Consider the following 21,553-nt stretch of genomic DNA (forward strand, 5'->3'; position numbering starts at 1 on the left):
AACATGAGGAGAACTGGGATGAAGAGGAACATGCCAGTACATGTCCTGCAGGTCCAGGGGGTCACCATCCAGGAGACTACCTGCAATGCAAAGCAGATCTGATTGAATGAGGTTATGCCACTTGGAAAGACATGTTTGTGAGCTGGGTGAGTAGGAAGTACTCTTGGGTAACCTGAGTTGCCATCTAGTGTCGTGTTGGGATACTAGTGCTTGGTTTGGTTACATCTGCCAAGCTACCACTTCCCTTGTTTTAAATTTCTCTCATTGAGATAAGTTGGTTTTTTTACTTTGTCTGTACTTTCTGGCAGTTTTACTTGGTTATGAGGTTGATCTTGGCTCCCCATGTTCCTCTCATTTCTGTGAGTACACCAGATTCTGGTCTTGGCATTTTGTCAACTTGCATGCAAGTCCTGAGGCTTGGTAGTTTTGTGAATGTCTCTGTGGTACCATAGCCAATGTTCTGGGGAGCTACTGAGGCCAACCATTACATCAATGGTTAATTTTTTGTTTAGACTGATGTCCTACCCTATTTTCCACTTCCTATAGAAGTAGGAAATAAGGTGATGATAATGTATAATGTATATGCAGTATGCATAGAAAGTCAGTCAGTATGATCCTTTTTTTTTATTTAGGTAGTGGCGGATCTGCTAACAATCAACCTCATATTACTTCTGAAAGATCATCCACATTCCAGCGTGATAATTCCCAGGTGAAGACACTTACAGAACTTGGCAAAAAGCTTGTTGCTGCTGCTAAAGTTGGTAACACAAGTCAAGTTCGAAGGTTAATGGCCATTGGAGCACCTTTTGCATCAGTTGGGGTAAGTTATATAATTTGTATTTATTAAAAAGTTGTATTGTACAGTGCTGTGTTAAATACTGTACTGTATTAATGAAAATGTAATGAGTAGCACTAGCATCGTGTTGTAGACTTTCTGGGCAAACTTTAAAATTCTTTAATTTTTAAGCTGATATACATGTGAGCAGAGCACACAACCTGAGCACAAAGACAATTACATCTGAGATTTTCCCTGAAATTTCTGGTGTTATAGGAGTTCTCAGCAACTACAGGGAAGTGAGATATAGGTCTTTATGCCCCTTCTCCTAGCCATTTATACCTGCCATGCTAATTACATTTCTTGACGTTTAAGTTCCATTTTATTTTTGTAACCCTTAAAGTGCGGATTTTGTTGATTCACAGGGTAATGTGGTTACTGTTTCATCATAAGTACTTAGATTTAAACTATTATAGCCTGAGTTGTACATAAATAATGTTAATATGAATATCCCGTAAGAGATTGCTAATTCGAACCTTTTGGTAATCCACCCAAAATCTAGTCCGAGTTTTTGTCTGCCAAACTTTACCACACTCAGAAATCCGTTTTACTAGGAGTTTTGGCTGGGTTACTGAGTGACATCGGAATACCTATGCTCACTAGAAAGCCAAGAGCTTTCAACCAGTGAACCCTCAGCAACAGGGAGTCAAAACTGACCTTGCCAAACTCATGTTCAGTAATTATAGTGTTGTGTTAGGTTGGTTAATTAATGAACATTAATAAAAAATAGCTAATATTATAAATCTTATATTGATTAAAAGTTGAATGTATAGGCTATTCAGTGTTTTTTCATATTCAAATTGGGGGTTTCTGAGGGAAACCCCTTGTCACTCCCTGAAACTACCATCATCGATGTAGGTGCCATCAGTCATGGAGTTCTCTGGTCTACTGGGAAAGCAAAGCCAGAATAAGGTCCCTTCATAGCGGGACAAGGAGCTGTGGCATTTATATATTAAGTTATTCATTTAAGCCACCACTGAGAAAGGCACCCAGAAAGTCAGTGAGTCAAAACAAACCACAGCTAGCTGTCTCCAAGACTTGCAGACTCGAAAATGGCCATAGAACTCCAAACTATGTAAACAAACGATCAAAAATGTTATAAATCTAGCACCTGCTTGTTCAGTCCACCTTGGGGATGGTGGGGGGAGATGCAGGCCACAGCTCAAAGGCTGCTTCACTGTCAGTTCTCCTCTGATGTGTCCCGGGTCTGCTTGATGGGGTTCTGGGAGTTCTTCTACTCTCCAAGCCCGGCACCAGGCTTGACTTGTGAGAGCTTGGTCCACCAGGCTGTTGCTTGGAGCAGCCCACAGGCCCACATATCCACCACAATCCAGTTGCCACCGTCTCTCTGACCCTAGTTTTTTCCTTTTTTTTTTTTTGCCTTGGCTGTTCCTTATGCATTTGTTTGTGTGGGCCAGGAGTTTAGTGCACATGGAGCTGCATGTGTTCAGGGTTTCCTTCCCTGGGTGCTCCCTGCAGTATGGTGCCCATATCGCAAGGAGTACATCAATAAACTGGAAAAGGAACAAAGACATGCTACAAAATGACTTCCAGAACTGAAAAAAGCAAGCATTATGAAAAGAAGCTAAAGGTGTTAAACATGCCTGGACTTGTGATCCTGTGGTCCCGGGTTCGATCCCGGGCGCCGGCGAGAAACAATGGGCAGAGTTTCTTTCACCCTATGCCCCTGTTACCTAGCAGTAAAATAGGTACCTGGTTGTTAGTTAGCTGTCATGGGCTGCTTCCTGGGGGTGGAGGCCTGGTCGAGGACCGGGCCGTGGGGACACTAAAGCCCCGAAATCATCCCAAGATAACCTCAAGATGCCAAAACTAGAAGATAGAAGAAAAAGAGATGATATGATCACTTACAAAATACTAATAGAAATTGACAAAATTGACAAGAGGAATTCCTGAAACCAGCAACTTGACAAACAAGAAGACACAGATATAAGCTAAGGAAACAAAGGGGCCAAAAAATATTAGAGAGTTTTCTTTTACAAATAGAGTGGTAGACGGAAAAAGCTAAGTGAGAAGGTGGAGGAGGGCAAAACCGTCAGTAGTTTCAAAGCGTTATACAATAATGACAAAGACAAAGCAACAAAGAGTACTGGGAAGACAGGACATCACGAGAGTAGCTCTCATCCTGTAACTACACTTAGGAAATTACACTTCACTGTACTTATTAAGTATTTCAGTTTATTATTTTCTCTGTCACTCTCAATGCAATTCAACCTTATTTAGTTTCTTTTGCCCTAAGAAGATAAGTTTCTTAAGAGAATGTTTGATTGTAATCTTTATGATGTTAAACTTCCACAGCCCATTGGAATGAGTCCTCTACACTTAGCTGCACAAAATGGACATTATGAAACCTGTGATCGTCTGTTGTGTGCTGGTATGAACAAAGATGCGCGAAATAAGGTATGTTGCTGTAAGACAAAAATATAAATATACAGTATTAGTGCTTTCTGTTTCATTCAACTTGTATTTAATTTTAATTTATTTTTAACACCTTCAAATTTGTTAAGACATTAAACAATTAAATTTAATGTCATAGGTAATTATTGTGTTTTATATTTATGAGTGCTAGTTTCCTCAGTAGCGATCTGGAGCTTAGGTGCTGGTACTGCATAACATTCCAATCATACCAGGTCCCTAGAGAAGCAAGGGAAATGTGGGGAGTAAAGATTGACACCAAATAAAAGAAGCCACTTAGACAGTCACTGGTGGAACAAAATACACTACTGTTCTTGTTAAAGGAATAATATTAACCACCACACTGCACCGTAATAAAATTTGACCTGTTGCCAGTGTGCAGAAAATAAATTATCCCCCCCTCCCCCAAATTTTCTTCCTACTAATATTGTTAAAAATCATTCCTAAATCACAGGAAACTAAAAAAATATATTGTATGTGACATACTTTGGCTATGTTGGAGCAGGGAAGTTGAGCAATTTATAGGCGCTGAGTGAGGAAGCATTTGGCGATGCTTGCCACAGTGACCCTGTAGGGAATGAGTTGCTGCGAATATAATATAATATATAATTATTTCGATGTCTCTGAATGTTTCTTTCTCTGTTTTTTTTGGGGGGCTAATATTGTTCAATATTAGCTCTAACATTGCACATCATAAAATTCTTTGAAGGAGTGCTAAGTAGCAAGATCACAAACCACATGGAATCAGAGTCTTATGGCATGGTGTTATGTTGACACCACAGTTATGGTGTCTACATAATCCTGGGCAACATGGGATCAGAATAAGGCATTCCTGCCTCACACAATTGCTAGACCACTATGAATAGCCTTAGATACTATGGAAGACAAAATGCTTGATGTAATATACACAGATTTTGCAAAAGCCTTTGACAAATGCGACCATGATATTATTGCACACAAAATGTGTACAATAGGAATTACTGGTAAAGTAGGGAGATGAATCTTTAACTTCCTAACAAATAGACCCCAGAGTGTAATAGTCAACCAGGTAAAATCTGAATCATCCACCATGAAAAGCTCGGTTCCCCAAGGTACCGTGCTTGCTCCAGTACTTTTCCTCATCTTCATGTCAGACATAGACAAGGATACAAACAAGTTACTGTCACAACTACAAGAAAAATGACAGGTTGAATAACAAGAACCTTCTAAGTGAGATGCCATGCCAATGAAGATAGTTTTTAAGACATTAGTGCTCTGTAGAGTGGAATAGTGTTGCACACTAATGACCACATTGAAAGCTGGAGAAATTGCTGACCTGCAGAGTGTGCAAAGATCTTTTACTACAGGGTACTAAAATCCACTTAATAATACATCTAAATTATTGGGACATCCTAAAAATGTTAAATCTGTATTTAACAGATTTGCAGGTGAGTGGATCCCCCCTGAAATCTAGGGAATCACACCCAGGAGGGGTCCACTTACCTACCTTGTAGGTAGGTGCCCTCATTTTTTTTTCCAAGATGGCATCTGTTTACTGGAGTCCTGAGGAAGCAAATCTGAGCCCCGTGTACGTGCTATTCTTTTAAATCTTACATGACACTGCACAATCGTCCCTTAAGGACTTGCGTAGTATGGTCAGAAATAGCACAATCTTCCCTGATTGATCCATGCATTTGAAGGGCTAATATTTATTGTGATCTTAATCTTAATTGTGATCTTACATTATCATACTGTAACTAAAGTTTATTTTACATATCTTTTATAAGATACAGTACTTGTAATTAAAAATATGTATTTTTACATTTTTATTGCTAAAGTAATGTAATACTGTATTTTGCTATTTGTCAACTACTTACAGGTAGAGAAGACACCACTACATCTGGCAGCTATGGAGGGTCATACTGAGATTGTATCTTTACTAGTCAAATCTGGGGCCAACATTAATGCCTGTGATATGGTAAGAATTTATTGTTGTGTTTATTTCTCTGAGTTTGCTTCTCAGGAGCTCCCCGAGCTATAGCACTCGTGTTGTCAAGCCTTAAGGAATCACACCAGGCCTCTGAGACCCACTCAAGCCTACTGACTCTGTCTATGATTTGAGGAAAGCTTGGGATTCAGACATTAACCTAGAATAGAAGGAAAGAAATACCAGAAAAGATAAGCACATTAATTTAGGCAACTGCTTGAAAGGAAATCAGTAATCCATAGAAAATCAAGGCAAGCAATTGCTGCTGTGGTGTAAACACTTTTGCTGTAACATTCACCTGACTGCCACCAGATGGCAGTCCAGGTCACCCTGGTGTCTCCATCAGCCAATCTCTCTCTCTCACTTGCTTGTTTAAGTCAGTGTCTTGCCGTTTTGCTGGGCCTACATTCAGCTTTTTCTTCTTCACAATATGTGCAGTTTACATGAAGGTTCTTCCTCATGATGACTGCACAAGTGGTAATGTAGAAAGATGTGGCATACACAGAGGCACATCAACGGTAAAGAACATTCAGCTTCATGCTTTCAGTTAAAGTGTTGTTGTCTATTCTTAGAACATTTCAGTCCAGTGATAGCCATCACCATTGCTTTGTTCTATTTCCTGCTTCATGTTTGCATTTTATGCTGCATACCTTACTTGTGTCCTGTACTGTATTTTCATTTACTTCTGATTGTGGCCAATCTATTCATGTGCAGAATAGTCCAGGTGGTCAGTATCTCTCACCCCTGGAGGAATAGGAAGGGGGTTTGTCGTGTCTTCTTTTCTGTGGTGACCCCCTTCGGCTCCCCAAAGCTATACCGGGCTGATGTGTATGTATTAGACCATGGCAACAGTCAATCAATGGGGTTCTAGCCTACCGGGACCACGAACCAGAATCTGGCCCCCCCTCAGAGGGGCATGAGGAGCAATGGCCTATAGACACCCCTATGTAATTGGAAGCAGTCTGTCTGCCATCTACCAAGTCAGGCACCCAAAAAGGTAGGAATCCCAGAACAAACTACAGCTGGTTAAAAATTGCAAACCGAAAGCCGAACAAGCAAGCAAAACTCCCCAATCAGAAAACAAGCAAACAAACATGCATCACCACAGCCGCCGCACTGCTTATGTGGGCCTCGGGTGACAAGTTTTCTATCCAGAACCACCCCTGGATCTCTTTATCAGAATTTTTTAAAGCTTTTTCACATAATTTTTAGGTTATGCATGGCCTGTTTTCTTTATTCCACATTCCATAATATGGTCTTCCCTAGTAGCTTGGCATCATTAGCAAATATGTTCATATAATTCTGTATTCCTTCTTGTAGATTGTTTATATAGACAATGAACATTACTGGTGCTTGAACTGAACCCTGTCACTACTAATAACATTTCTCCAGTCTGATACACTGCCTTTGATTACTGCCCTCTTTTTTTGTGTCAGAAAATTTGTCATTTATATCTACAGTGTGCCTGTTACCCCTCCAATATGTTCCAATTTCCAGAACAACCTTGTATGTGAAATTCTGTCAAAAGTCTTTTCACAGGGAAGCTCCTCGTGGCTCCTTGTAACTATTCACTGAGATGGTTCCCATCTGTCAAGTTGTATCAGCCATGGAGTTCTTTAGGTCTACTGGGGGCAAGTGCCAGAGCCTGGCCCCCTCACAGAGAAGCAGTGAGCAGAGCCATTTCTGTCTCACCAAGGAAGGCAATCAGAAAGTCAGTGAGTCAAAATAAATCACTGCTGGGTTAAAAAAAAAAAAGACTAAAGTCTCAAAACCTGCCTAACCAACTCCCCCTTAACTATGTAAACAGTCAAATTCTTTGAAACTGAGTTTGGGGACTTCTATGGCCATTTTAGAGCTTACAGATCTCAGAGGCAGCCAGCTGTGGTTTGTTTTAAATCACTGAGTTTCTGAATACCTTCCTCGGTGGTGGCTTAAATGAATAATTTAATAATGTATATAAATTCCACAGCTCCCTTTCCCTCTGTGAGAAGAGCAGGTTCTGGTGCTGGGTCCTCATTAGGCTAGACAACTCCTCAACTGATGGCACCTAGTAGATGGCAACTACATCAGAGATGGTAACTTCAGGGAGCCACCGGGGATCGCCCAGAAATTGTCCTTTCATTGCATTCATCATTTCTTTTTTTCCCTCAGTTAAAAATGACGGCTCTTCACTGGGCATGTGATAGAGGACATACCTCAATTGTTAAATTACTACTCAAGCAGCGTGCTCAAACTGATATAGCTAACAAGTAAGTGTAGAACTTGCATGATAAAGTAGTTTGGTAATTGTGACATTTTTCCTGGTTCTGTAATTAAGCAGTTTTTTAGTAAAAATTCTAGTTTATTCTTCTCCCTTCAGGTAGTTTTCATTATGGTCCTCTTTCATCATTATTATTATTATTATTATTATTATTATTATTATTATTATTATTATTATTATTCAGATAAGGAGTCACAATAACGTGGCTGAAAAATGTTGACCAAACCACACACTAGAAAGTGAAGAGCCGACGATGTTTCGGTCTGTCCTGGACCATTATCGAGTCGATTGTGACATTATCACAATCGACTCGATAATGGTCCAGGATGGACCGAAACGTTGTCGTCTCTTCACTTTCTAGTGTGTGGTTTGATCAACATTATTATTATTATTATTATTATTATTATTATTATTATTATTATTATTATTATTATTATTATTATTATTATTATTATTACTGTATTATGAAGTTTTGTAAAGAATTACTGAATATATGCTTGAATATATGTATGCTGTACTGTGTGTGTTTATGTGAGGCTTAAATGGTATTACCTGCTTGTAGTTACAGTACTGGAGGAGAGCTTTGCTTGTGGTGTCCCGTCTTCCCATTGCTCCTTTTTTTTCATATGATGTTTTGGAACGACTGATGGTTTGATGCTTTGAAGCTACTGATGGTGTATCATTATTCAGCCCATCCTCCTGTTTTGGTAGTACTTATAGTAACGATGAGGACCGTAGTATATATACCGACGTACGACAAAATTGGAAAGTAGAAATCAGCACAATTGAGTTGAACAAACTGAAAAACTATTTTTTATTTGTGTTGCTGTGACAAACTAACCTAACCTAACATTCCTAGGCCTATTACATGAGGCCTAATATACTGTAGTACATATGTGTGCAATACTAGACCTAGGAATATTTAAATTTGTTTCTTAGCTTCATTTTCATAAAATAATTCCTTACTAATCAGTATACAGTACTACTATCTAAAAGCTAAGTATGTACGAATTCGTGACTATTGACGATCATCACAATAGGTATTATCTAAACAGGAGGATGGGTTGCATTATTATTATCATATGGTTTTGGTTTCTGCCACCCTCTCACTCAACATGTTCCAACTGTCTTCCACTCTGTTTGCAAAATTTACCTTTAGAATGCTTTTTTGACAGCTTTGTTTCCGTAGTAGAACCGATGTCCTCTTGTTGTTGAAGTTGCAGTTTTTAAACGTTCTTTTTTGTATTTTAATTTTTGTTAATTTCTGTTACTATTTTATTTGTAGTGATCATATCACCTTATATTCTATCTTCAAATTTTGGCATACTGTATTGGCATACTGTACCTAAAACTTCTCCTTGTAGCCCTTGCTGTTTAGTTTTGGAAGTCATTTATTTGCATGTCTTTGAACTTTTTGCAGTTTATTGATGTTCTTCCTGAGCTAAGAGCATCATACAGCTGCTACATATTCCAATTTTGGTCTCACAAACGTTGTGAATTTTTTTTTAATATTATACCATCCATGTATTGAACAGTGATTCTATAATTGGAAATCGTCACACATGCTCCTCGCACAATATTTTGTATGTGGTACTTGGGTGACAGTTTCCTATTCAAAACCAAGCCTAGATCTTTTTCTTTATCAGAATTCTCAAAGCTTTTTCACATAATTTGAAAGTTGAGTATGGCTTATCATCTATTCCATTCCATAACATGGCATTTACATTAAATTCCATTTGCCACGTGCCACTCCACACTTATTTTGTCCAAGTCTTCGTGTATGTTAAATAAATAATCTACTTTTCATATCTTTCTTAGTATCTTAGCATCATCAACAAACACATTCATATGATTCTGTATTCCTTCTAGTAGATTGTTTATATCGATAATGAATATTACTGGTGCTAGGACTGAACCCAGTGGAACTCCACTGGTAACACTTTTTCAATTTGATAAAGTGCCTCTGATTACTGCCCTCATGTTTCTTTCAGTTAGAAAATTGCTCATTTATGTCAAAAGTCTTTCTTTTCAGCTTTCAGTATGTTACAGTTTTTCAGAACTTCATTTCCAGTACTGTTGAAAGCCCTTTTCTGGAGGGAGCATCTTGTGGCTCCCTGAAGCTAGAGTACTGATATAGTGCCAAATTACTAGGTGTTATCAGTCGTGGAGTTCTTTTAGGTCTACTGGGGATCAAGTGCCAAAAACTGGCCTTTCTAAAGAGACAGAGAGTGGTGGCACTATGATAAAATTGCCAGTGAATTTTAATCATGTCCACCATCACTGGGAAAGCACCCACAAAGTCAGTGAAACAAAACAAACCACTGCTGATTATAAGGAAGTGCTGATGCCTCACAATCTCCAAAAGGTCTTCCCCCAGCAACGTAAGCAAATGATAAAAAAATCATGAAACTAGTGCAAGCTCGTTTGCCCCATCCTCTTTCCTGTTTGTTTTAGGGGAGGAGGGAGGTTTCTCCCTCTTCCCCTAAAACATGGCGCCTTTCTCATGGCCACCCCCAACGGAGCATTCCCAATACCCTAATGAGAGCATCTCTGGGAAGCTAATGAGGATACTAGACTATTATTAAAATTTTAATCCAATAAGAGAGATGCTTTATCTATGGTTATTATTTTCCAGATTCTCTAAAACACCTTTCCACTTGGCTGTAGAAAAAGGACATGAAAATATTGTTCTGCTACTGCAGGTAACTTACTTATACACTTGTGCATTTATATATCGCTTTGTGATTTGTTTTGAACTGTAGCCATATAGTTCATTTATTTTATTTATTATATAGAACATTTATATTAAGCCAGTAACAAATTATAAAAAACCTGCATTGAATGTAATGAAATGCCAATTTCTGGGTGATCCCCAGTGGATCCCTGAAGCTATCTTGCTGAGATGGCCCCTAACTACTGGACTGTATCAATTGTGGGGAATGAGTTTGGCTCAAAGGAAACCAAAGCTGGAGCCTGGTCCCAGATCACAGAGGCACAGAGCAGGTGACACTCCACCACCTCACTGGGCAAGGCACGCAGAAAGACAGCGAACCAATATATACCATTACTGAATTCAAAGAGACTGAAGTCTCACAATTTACCAAACAAACTTCCCCAACAATGTAAACAAGCAATTGAAAACGTCTCAACAAGAGTGCACTCATTCACTCCACCCTCTCCCACTTGTTTAGGGAGGGAGTGAGGACAGGGCTCACACTGTCCATTGGCTGAAGTCTTCAGTTCTGGAGCATTTGCATGCCGAACAACAACAACCGACAACCTGCAAAGGAGGGAGGGGAGAATCAGGGAGCTAATTGGGCTTTCCCAGAAATTGGCATATCATTACATTCCACACTGATTTTCTGGGGGAGGGGGTGCCTCTTGTGACTCCCTGAAGCTAACTAACCACAGATAAGAAAAACAGTGAGGAGAAAACCAAGGAAACGGGATCGGCAAACAAAACATCCACTAATGTAGAAGCATGGGCATGAAGGTAGCGACCAAAAACCACCACCAGGCACAGCACATGCTGCAACCCTATCCAAACCAAGCAACAACAACCTAAGGTCCCCTCCAAAAGTCAGCCGACTCATTCTCCACCAAAAAAAGAAGCTGGCCGCTCATGAACAAATTGCCAACCATGGCCAAAAGAGCAAACACCCCGTCTCCACAAGTGTGGCACATCTGCAAACACTTTCTCCTGACCTGGGTCAAGACAGGGACAATGAGACCCCTGACAAAACCAAGGCAAGGGGGTCACCCCAAACGGGAAGAACGTCTGATGGAGTAAACTCCCAATATCACCAGAGAGGAGAACTCTGACAGTGCAGGGCCAGCACTAGAAAACACTCAGAGAAGGGAACCCCTGAGCACATACAGCTCTAAGCACTCTAAAAGCCAAACCCAGGCTTTTCACAGTGGGAAAAACAACACACAGGACAAATTCCAGAGAAGCACTTTGTCAAAAAGCACCAGTGCCTGCCATAGCTGCACACAACCCTAGGGCCCTACTGGAGATGTATGGAATGCATTGCACCAATATAAGAACTGAGGGCTTGAATCGGTGAATAGTATGCCCCTGACCTCCACCCTTCCCAAATGAGTGAGGCAAACGAGTGCACGCTTGTTTCGAGAAATGTTCGATCATTTGTTTTCATTTTTTGGGAGTTTGTTTGGTGGGTTGTAAGGCGTTGGTGTCTTTGAACCCATCAGTGGTCTGTATTGGTTTGCTGACCTTCTTAGTGCCTTCCCAGTGAAGTGGCAGAATGTCACCTGCTCTCTTTCTTTTGTGAGGTCGGCAGGTTCTGGCTCTGGTCCCTGGTAGGCCAAATCCCACAGCTGATGCGATCCAGTAGTTAGGAGCCATTTCAGCTTCAGGGAGCCACAAGGAGTTCCAGCCAGAAAAATGTCATACAAAGCCTGTTGTGATCATGCAGACAATGAGTCATAATAATTTGGCAGAAGAAACGGTGATCAAACCTCAATTCAGAAGATGGAGAAGCGATGACGTTTTGGTCCGTCCTAAACCATTATCAACTCATGGGAGATTGACTTGATAATGGTCCAGGACGGACCATATCCAAACGACTTGATATTGGTTCAGGACAGACCGAAATATCGTCGCTTCTCCATCTTCTGAGTTGTGGTTTGGTCATCATTTCTGTTGTGATCATTATTATGAGATATATTTAATATAAATTTATGAAAAATAATTTAAATTAGTGCATGTTTTCAATAAATAAACATATGCAGGTTATTTTTACTGTTAAAAATAATAACGATAAATGAATACAGTTTATTAACTGAGTATTAAAGTTATCATATGTTGATTTTAGATAATATTGTATAGTTTTATACCCATGATGCTAATATGTATATACAGTACTGTAATGGCTCGATAAAAAAACAGCATTGAATGTAATGAAACGCCAAATCTAGGTGAGCCCTGGTGGCTCCTTATAGCTAATATCTCCAATGTGTGTATTGCCTAACAGGTCCCATGCGTTGCGGAGTTCTCTGGCCTACTCAGGGACCACAAGCCAGAATCTGGTCCCTATCCCCCTTGCAGAGGTGTAGGGGGGCATTGTCATCTATTTTGTAAATGCCACCAGCAGGGAAGGCATCCAGAAAGTCAGTGAGACAAAGCAGACTGCAGCTGACTACTTCCTATACCCACAGTTTTGAAAATGGCCGTAGAACTTCCCAAAATTAACCACTGCACTGCTCGACCTTAAAATAAGACAAACCCGTGGTTTGCCGAAAATAAATTGCAAAAAATTTTTTGTTCTTCCTAAAGTGTTAAATACCCTTCCCTGATCACATGTCTGTTGAAAATAATTTTACAAGTGTACTTACTTTGGCCACAGTGGTGGCAACTTTGCACTCACCGCACTAGGTGCAGATGCATCTTCGCTTGCATTCCATATGTTGTGTGTTCTTGCAGACAATGCAGGCATGTTTACCTGTTTCCCATGTGCCTGTGCCTGGCATATAACTAAGCTTGTGTACAGCCAGAATGTCCTTACCCCTGAGTCTGTCAGGAACTGCGTGAGGCATTGTTGCTGGCACCCCACGCGCTGCAACACAACCCTCCACCCTATACTTCACGAGAAGTTGTGACACTAGAACAACACTGAATGTACATATTGGGGGGTCTCTTGCCAGATTTCATGAGATAAATGTTGAAACAGTTCAACACTGCAACATCAATGAGAAGGAAAACAAATTTGCTTTGATGGCATCAAAGCATCAACCAGGTTGTGATTCATGCGTCAGGCTGCGAGTAGCCGTGTCCAACAGCCTGGTTGACCAGTCCAGCAACGAGGAGGCCTGGTCGATGATCAAGCCGTGGGGACGCTAAGCTCCAAAAACGCCTCAAGGTAACCTCAAGGTAGGATGGAATGTACTGTTTGAGCGCCAGTCGTCCCTTGAAGAGGACTAGCAAGTCATCAATCACAACATTCTGTCATGGTACAAAATAGTCATGGAACTTTCCTCTCATATGTCTAAATATCTTCCTCACAGTCTGTCCTGTCTGTCTTCATTATCATTGTTCTCAATGTGCAGGCACCTGAGAAGCAACAGGAACCTATCACGTGACATGTACCTGTTGAACACGGGGAATGGAACAAGGCTGTCTTTGCTCCAATAATCCTGGATCATGTGTTTTTCTGAATGCATCATCATGCACAATGCTAAAAACATACATTTCCTCATTTGTCGTGGCTTTCCAACTTGTCATGCGAGAGGCAGGTAAAATGCCAGAGTCAATGAGGCTGTGAGCATACTGTATCTGTTCATCTCTGCAATAAGATGGTCCATGAATTCCTGATCAAAATATGCCATAAAATAGTCAATTTCAGCCATATCATCACCAGTATAGTGGAATATGGGTGTCACACCAACATCGGTATTATCAAATGTTGGAATTTGTGGGACAAAAGTCTCACAATCCTCCCACACAAGTGCACCAGTGGTTTTGGCGCCAACACCACCGCCACCACCAGCACGAGCACCAAAAGCACGGCTCTGTCGGTTTGTGCTAGAGCTGCATATGGGTATGCCAGGAGATGAGTGTTCTGCGTAGTGTAGGCCTACTATGAACACCTGATGTCGAGGGAACACTGTCTTCTTTGTCCTCAGACTGTGTGACTTGTTGCCGCTTGCCTCGGTGTGTTGCTTAGGCAGCAAAACCCCGCCTAGTAACACCATCGCTGCTTGTAGTCGGTTCGTCAGCACTGGTTGTATCAGAGCCTATGTCACTGAAGCCCGAGAATGATTCATCACATGTAGTATCACTAAATAAACTCACATCAGGGGATACACACACATGGTGATGGTGACTAGCGGTGTTGACTCAGGGCGGTGAGGCAGGCCGGGCGTGGCACGTGTACGGTACACACTCGCGACATCGTCCACCTCCGTGTCCATATCGCACAAGTTCGACCCCTGTGTTAGGTCTTTTTCAGGACTGTAGTCTAAATCATCATGCATCGTTCCATCATCATACAATATGTCCTGTATTTCGTCCTCTGAGAGTCGTTTTGCTGGACTGCGGCTGACCGTGGACCGGGAGCTCGTAGACGATGCATCAGACATGGTTGCTTCCTTGAAACTAAGGGTCACCTGACCCCTGGGGTATGCTGGGATTGTTTTTCAAAATGGCGGATGATCACTGGAGGCCTCGGGCATCCTTTTTGTACCCACATCACCGCGCGCCACTTTCGAATCGTACATTATAACTATGAGAGCTCTGAGGTGCATTGCCCACCACCCATCGAGAGTCTCAAGGCGCGTTGCGCAGTGCAGTGGTTAAGGCCTAAAGTATACTTACTGGTTGGTCAGTAAGCTATTGTGGTGGCCCTAATAACCTTTCTAAGGTTGATAGGCCTTAAGCCCAAACAAAACCAAATCACCATTGACCATTAATTGTACTACCCATTGTTGCACCACTGAGGCCACCACTGACACCATGTGGCCTTTCCTTACCCCCCCTCCTCCTCAGATATGATGGATTAGTCATATATAAATGTGGCTTTTACATTTTGATTAACTTGTATTTCTTCACAATTGGTAACACTACACTTGTCTTCTTTAGTCTTCAGCATACCTCTAGTGGAATGAAGGTCTTGCCAAATCATTTATAGGGTTTTGAGACAACATAATAGAAGGATGTTGATGCAATTATGCAATAAATTTAAGGCAAGATTGGGTGTTATCAAACTAAAACAGAGCCAAATTTCACCATGGCCCCCCTCCTGAATCTGAAAATTGTTCTGTTATTCAAAATTTAAAGGAGACAACCCTTTAGCAAATTTGAGCCTTTAATTTGCAATTTGGTGTTCAAAGTTTATGGAAAAGATCCAGTCTGAGCTAGAAGCTCTGGCTATGGCTTCTACTTTAGCCTTGTCAATAAAGGCAGCTATTAACTCTGCCAACACAAATCAAGATTGGATCCAGAACAATACAGTCAAGATTCATTAGCCAGTAATTAACAATGAGCAGTTCAAACCCTGAATATCGCACATTACATCTGGATTACTTATAGCTGAAAATAATGTATTTGACTTATGTATTGTATTCACAAATTCAATATCATATCTAAACTGATCCTTTCCTCACTTGGTCTACATGTTATTTTATAGAATGGCATCAGCTGCAAAGAGGAAGAAGCTGTAGCAGTGGAATCCATTTCACTAGACTTGACGCATGACCTAGACACTATTCCTGTTGTCTGTAAAACTGAAGAAGTTCATACAGAGGAGTTGCTTATTGAAGAAGTGAGTCCTAATTTTTAGAGCTAGTTTTATTTCATTGAATTACTGAGTGTGTTACTTTATTTTATTTAGTATTAATTGGTTTGCCATAATTTATTTTAAAACCAGTGAAAATAAAATTAAAGTAAGACTTATTCCAGTATTTGTTTATTGCTACTTGTAAAAAGTGCTTGAAGTCTAAATTTTGTTGATTAATTTCAAGATTATTAGGGCAGAGTTCTAGGGCATGAATCCAGAAACAGAGATGACGAATGTGACTTGGCAAAATTAATTTTATGACAAATGTATTTTTTTAAACCTATTGTAGATTTTTTGCTTGTTGACTGAAGAGAGTTATTTGATGCATGAATTTCAAAAATAAAATGAAGAAGATAACTGCTGTGATTACCCATGCTACATGTAATGATGGAAGTGTGAATGCAAAACATAGTTTTCTGGGGGGAGCCCCTTCAGTTTCCCGGAGCTATGCGGGCTGATATGAATGTATAAGATCCTGGCATTAGTCAATGTGCATGGAGTACTAGACCTACCGGGGACCACAAGGCAGAACCTGGACCCCTCAGAGAGGCATGAGGAGCAATAGCCTATAGAAACCACCGTGTGGTTGGAAGCATTCTATGTCTGTCATTGACCGGGTCAGGCACCCAGAAAGGTAGGCACCTCAAAACAAACCCCTGTTCTGGTGAAAATATTGCTACTGAAAGCCAAACGAGTGAACAGAACTCCCCAAATGAAAATGAACAAACGAGCATGACATCACCACATCACTGTCCTGCTGTCTGCACAACCGGCTCCCCCCCTTCTTCCTGGGAAGGGGAAGCCCCCAGACCTCTGCACCAGTTATCCACCCTTTAGTTCTGTGGCTGATGTGGAACCGGCAAGGTCGTGTGCCTCTGGCTCCAGAATTTTTCAGTTCTGTGCCTAGTGGTGTGGTGCTGTCTCTACGGTGGTGTGCGAGTCAGGAGTAATTTCTCCAGTACTTGGGCTGCATGCGCCTAGGATTCCCTTCCCTAGGTGCCCTGTAAGTACTGCCCTTGGGGGCTTGGGGTTACCCTCCACAAGTCACCGTGGGATCTATCTCCGCTGTGTCATTTGCTGCTCAGTGATTGATCGCCCTTGGAGTCGGCTGGGGTGTTTCTTGCTCCCCTACTTGCCTCGGGGTAGGGGAAGTTTTCGTCACTGGTTAGGGCGCAGGGTACTGTAGATAGTTCTCTTCTCTCATAGTGGCTGGCTCTGTTCCGCCTGGGCACGCTGTCCTCTTGCAGGGTTTTTCTTTTCATTTTTGTTTTCCTGCCTGGTGAGGGTCTGCCCCTTGGTTTGGTCACACCCTATTGTATCTTGGTGGTCCTCCACTAGGCCCCTCGCGAGTGTACACGTTTCAGGGGTTCAGCTTTAGCAGTTTGCTTGGTAGTTTTTGGGTGCTGGTTAGTAGTACCCTGCCTGGGCTTCCCTTAGCGAGATAATGCAAGTAAGGGCCCTGGGAAACCCCACAGGGGCTCTTTGGTCTCATGGATGCGATCCCTGGGTCCCCCCCTCGTTTCATGTGAGTTTGAAGGTTGCTCTGTCTCTTTGTCTTTCTCACGATTGTTGGGTTCGGCCTCCAGAGGGTCTTGCGTCAGTTGCTGCATCGCTGGTTTCCTCTTTGAGTATTTTGAGGTTCGGTGCATTGATGCCTACTCTCACCCTCGCCCAATGTGTTCACGGATGCGTCATCTCTTGGCTGGGGCTTTGTGACCTGTGATCACCAAGTCAGCCAGGGATGGTGGGGTTCGTTCTTCCGTTGGGTTCATAGCACAGTGCGGGAGTTCGCAGCGGTGTGGATGTCGCTTCGGAGGGTGCAGGTCGTTCGCGGATCAACGATCTGGCTCCTTTCGGACTGCTCTCCATTGGTTCATTGCCTGAACCGTGGGGGTTCGCTGAGATCCTTGGCTCTTTGGGGCTAGTCGCTTTGGGTGACTCATCTGTTGAGTTCTCGGGGTTTGGCTCTCCTGGTCATTCACGATCGGGGGCGTCCAATGTCCTGGCGGACGGCCTGTCTCGGTTCGTTCCCCTGTCCACAAAATGGACGGTCGATGCCGGCACGTTACGTGGCTGGTTCGATCTTCTCATGTCTTCTCCTCAAGTCTTCGCATCTGGTCTCTCTGATGCGAGTCTACAAAACTGAGACAAAATCTGGAGCCAGAGACACGGCTTTGCCAGTATCATATCAGCCAAGAACTGAGAGTGTGGATCACCGGTACGAGGGTCTGGGGCTCCCTCTTCCCTCTCCCAGGGAGGTGGGGGGGGGGGGTTGCACAGACAGCGGCGAGGCAACATGGTGACGTCATGCTCATTTGCTAATTTTCATTTGGGGAGTTCTGTTCACTCATTTGGCTTTCAGTAGCAATATTTTCACCAGAACAGGGGTTTGTTTTGAGGTGCCTACCTTTCTGGGTGCCTGACCATGTCAATGGCAGACATAGAATGCTTCCAATCAAACGGGGGTTTCTACAGGCCATTGTTCCTTGTGCCTCTATGAGGGGGCCAGGTTCTGGCTCATGGTCCCGGGTAGGCCGGAACTCCATGCACATTGACTGATACCAGAAAGCTAATACTGTATATCCAAATCAGCCTGGATAGCTCCGGGATCCTCCGGGTCACACCCAGAAAATGGCGTTTCATTATATTCAACATTGATTTTTGTATTTTTTAGGTTTGCAAGGAGGAGGAAAACATTCCACAAGTGAACAGCGAATTACCTCAATCTATCATGGCAGATGATGCTGATGGTTAGTCATGATGACCCACTGTACTTGTTTAGAATACACAAATATTCTCACAAGTTATATTTAGTTTTTGTAAAATAAAGTAAATTACAGTTCCTTACACTATTGCATGCCATAGCATACAAGACCTCATTCTCCTTTGAAAATGAACATGTGAAAAATGATTCCTATTCAGGATTTAGTGACCATTATTCAAGTAATAACAGCATTGTTTAGCAATGTGCATAGTATATCAAGTGGCCCTTTGCTTTATCATTTGCCATTGGCAACTAACAACATGTCTTGACTGTGGACTGTGCTGTGCATGGATCAATGATTATAAGATTATCACACCAACTAGAACTGATTAGTGGTTTGTAATGGTGTGTAAAATTGTATTAATAAATAACATGTGTAAACAGTGTAATAACAGCAGAAAGTGTGTTTTATTGTACAAAGAATATAATATTGTGCACATATTAGTGACACAAATACATATTTGTGTCTGCGCATTGTAGTATAAATATCATTCTGGGTGAGCCCCCAATAGTTCTGAAAATCTCTCTCTCTTGACATTGCTCCATGCAAATGGGTCACATCAGAAACGGTAGTTCTGTTTTGCCTACTGAGACCAGAGCCAAAACCTTGCCCCATCACAGAGACGCAAAGAGCAAGTGACAGTTCACCAGGAAAGCGTCCAGAAAATCTGCAAAGATGTACAATTATGGTCTGCATGTATCGGTGCCTGTAATGTCTGGGGCTCTTACAGTGAATAATTACAAGGCACGTTTACACTCAGCGGCGGTCTTGCAAGCTTGGGTCCTCATAGAGGGGCTATGTTGGGAGCTCCATGAGGAGCTTTGTACTTTGTACAAAGCACATGTACATGTACTTTGTACATGTACTTTGCTTGGTACATTCCAGGTGTGAAGACCTTAAAACCTTGGCAGCCTTGCCCAAAATGCTCGCCCAACTCCTTAGAGAGGTGGTGGCAGCATTTTGCTTGGCCCTCCTCACATGTTGACAGGCCATGTTGGCCCATTCGTTAGATTCAATTTGGTCCCTTTCTTGCCTCTCCTCTTTCCAGAGGATGCAGTGTCTGTTTGTGGTGGCTGTCTCCTGTTGGCCTATTGACCATTGGTTGTTTTCTTGGGCTTCTTGGGATCTTTCTTGCTGTTGGTTGAGGAAGGTCCTCAGGAGGATCAGAATCCCAGGACATTGCGCATCCTGTTGAGAATTCCTTTTCTGCTAGATGTCGTAATTACATATTACGGAAAGGTGGGTCTGCTCATGGTTCATGCCGGTCTTTTCGCATTCTGCTCCTTTTGTGTCATAATGAGGTAATTACCTAAATGTAGTTACAGGATAGGAGCTACGCTCTTGGTAGCTCCAAGTAAACATCAGTGTTTGCTGATGATGCTAAGATAATAGGAAGGATAAGAAACTTAGATGATTGTCATGCCCTTCAAGAAGACCTGGATAAAATAAGTATATGGAGCACCACTTGGCAAATGGAATTTAATGGGAATAAATGCCATTTTATGGAATGTGGAATAGGAGAACATAGACCCACACAACTTATAAACTATGTGATAAATCTTTATTGAATTCTGATAAAGAAAGAGATCTAGGGGGGGTTCTAGATTAAAAAAACTATCACCTGAGGACCACATTAAGAACATTGTGCGAGGAGCCTATGCCACGCTTTCTAACTTCTGAATTGCTTTTAAATACATGGATGAAGAAATACTAAAGAAATTGTTCATGACTTTTGTTAGACCAAAGCTGGAATACGCAGCGGTTGTATGGTGCCCATATCTTAATTTAAGAAGCACATCAACAAACTGGAAAAGGTGCAACGACATGCCACTAAGTGGCTCCCAGAAATGAAGGATAAGAGTTACGAGGAGAGGTTAGAGGCATTAACTACGCAAAAACTAGAAGATAGAAGAAAAAGAGGCAATATGATCACTACATACAAAATAGTAACAGGAATCGATAAAATTGATAGGGTTTCAGAAATTCCTCTTTGTCAATTTGGTCGATTCCTCTTAGTATTTTGTAAGTGGTGACGGTGATAACTCTTTTTCTTCTATCTTCTAGTTTTGGCATGTTTAACGCCTCCAGTCTTTCCTCGTAACTCTTGTTTTTCAGTTCTGGAAGCCATTAGTAGCATGCTTTTTCACCATTTCCAGTTTATTTATGTGTTTCTTGAGATTTGGGCACCATACAGCTGCTGCATATTCTAATTTTGGTCTCACAATAGTCCTGAACAATTTAAGTATTTCACCATCTATTTACTTTAATTAAATGCAAATCTGAAGTTGGAAAACGACACAGAAAGAACGAGATCCCTAGGTCTCGTTCTTTATTAGAGTTCTGAAATTTCTTTCCACACAATTTGTAAGTTGTGTGTGGTCTATTTTCTCCTTTTCCACATTCCATAACATGGAATTTATTTTCATTGAATTCCATTTACCACTTGACGCTCCAGTCACTTATTTTATCTAGATCGATTTGAAGGGCATTACAATCATCTGCGTCTCCTATCTTTCCCAGTATCTTAGCATCATCCATAAACATGTTCATAAAATTCTGTATTCCTTCTGGTAGATCGTTTATGTAGACAATAAACATTACTGGTGCAAGAACTGAACCGTGTGGTACTTTGCTATTAACACTACTCCAGTCAGATACACGGTCTCTGATTGCCACTCATCTGTCTATCTGTCTGTCTGTCAGTTAGAAATTTTTTCATGTATGTTAGAAGTTTGACTTATTTTGCTAGTTGCTTGTCACAAAATTCATGGGCTTTTTGGGTCATTTTCCACAGCCTGTGGTGGAGTTATTCAGTCTTTACCCCTTTCTTGGGGTCAGGATTTCCATTTTGTCTCGGTCTGTCTCGTACTAGAGGAAGATACTTAGATGGTTTCCTTGGACTTCTGGGATGCATATTGGCATGTTCCTATACAGTCAGGATTCAGAGGTTGGCTGGGTTTTGTGGTGGGGGCAGCAAGCTTACCACTTTTGGCTTTGCCT

At 41.6% G+C, this 21,553-nt stretch overlaps 1 protein-coding gene across 3 annotated transcripts in view; it reads left to right on the forward strand.

Moving 5' to 3' along the window:
- Atac3 (Ada2a-containing complex component 3) overlaps positions 1–21,553 on the forward strand; it is a 49,225-nt gene that overhangs the window by 5,612 nt on the left and 22,060 nt on the right. For all 3 annotated transcript variants that reach the window (XM_045753811.2, XM_045753812.2, XM_045753810.2), the window contains exons 3-9: positions 633–820; positions 3,152–3,253; positions 5,127–5,225; positions 7,386–7,483; positions 10,130–10,196; positions 15,639–15,773; positions 18,463–18,538. In XM_045753811.2, coding sequence (XP_045609767.2) covers positions 633–820; positions 3,152–3,253; positions 5,127–5,225; positions 7,386–7,483; positions 10,130–10,196; positions 15,639–15,773; positions 18,463–18,538 — 765 coding nt within the window. The remainder of the gene's footprint in view (positions 1–632; positions 821–3,151; positions 3,254–5,126; positions 5,226–7,385; positions 7,484–10,129; positions 10,197–15,638; positions 15,774–18,462; positions 18,539–21,553) is intronic.

Source organism: Procambarus clarkii, chromosome 33 (genome assembly GCF_040958095.1).
Source record: "Procambarus clarkii isolate CNS0578487 chromosome 33, FALCON_Pclarkii_2.0, whole genome shotgun sequence".
Classification (NCBI taxonomy): Eukaryota; Metazoa; Arthropoda; class Malacostraca; order Decapoda; family Cambaridae; genus Procambarus; species Procambarus clarkii.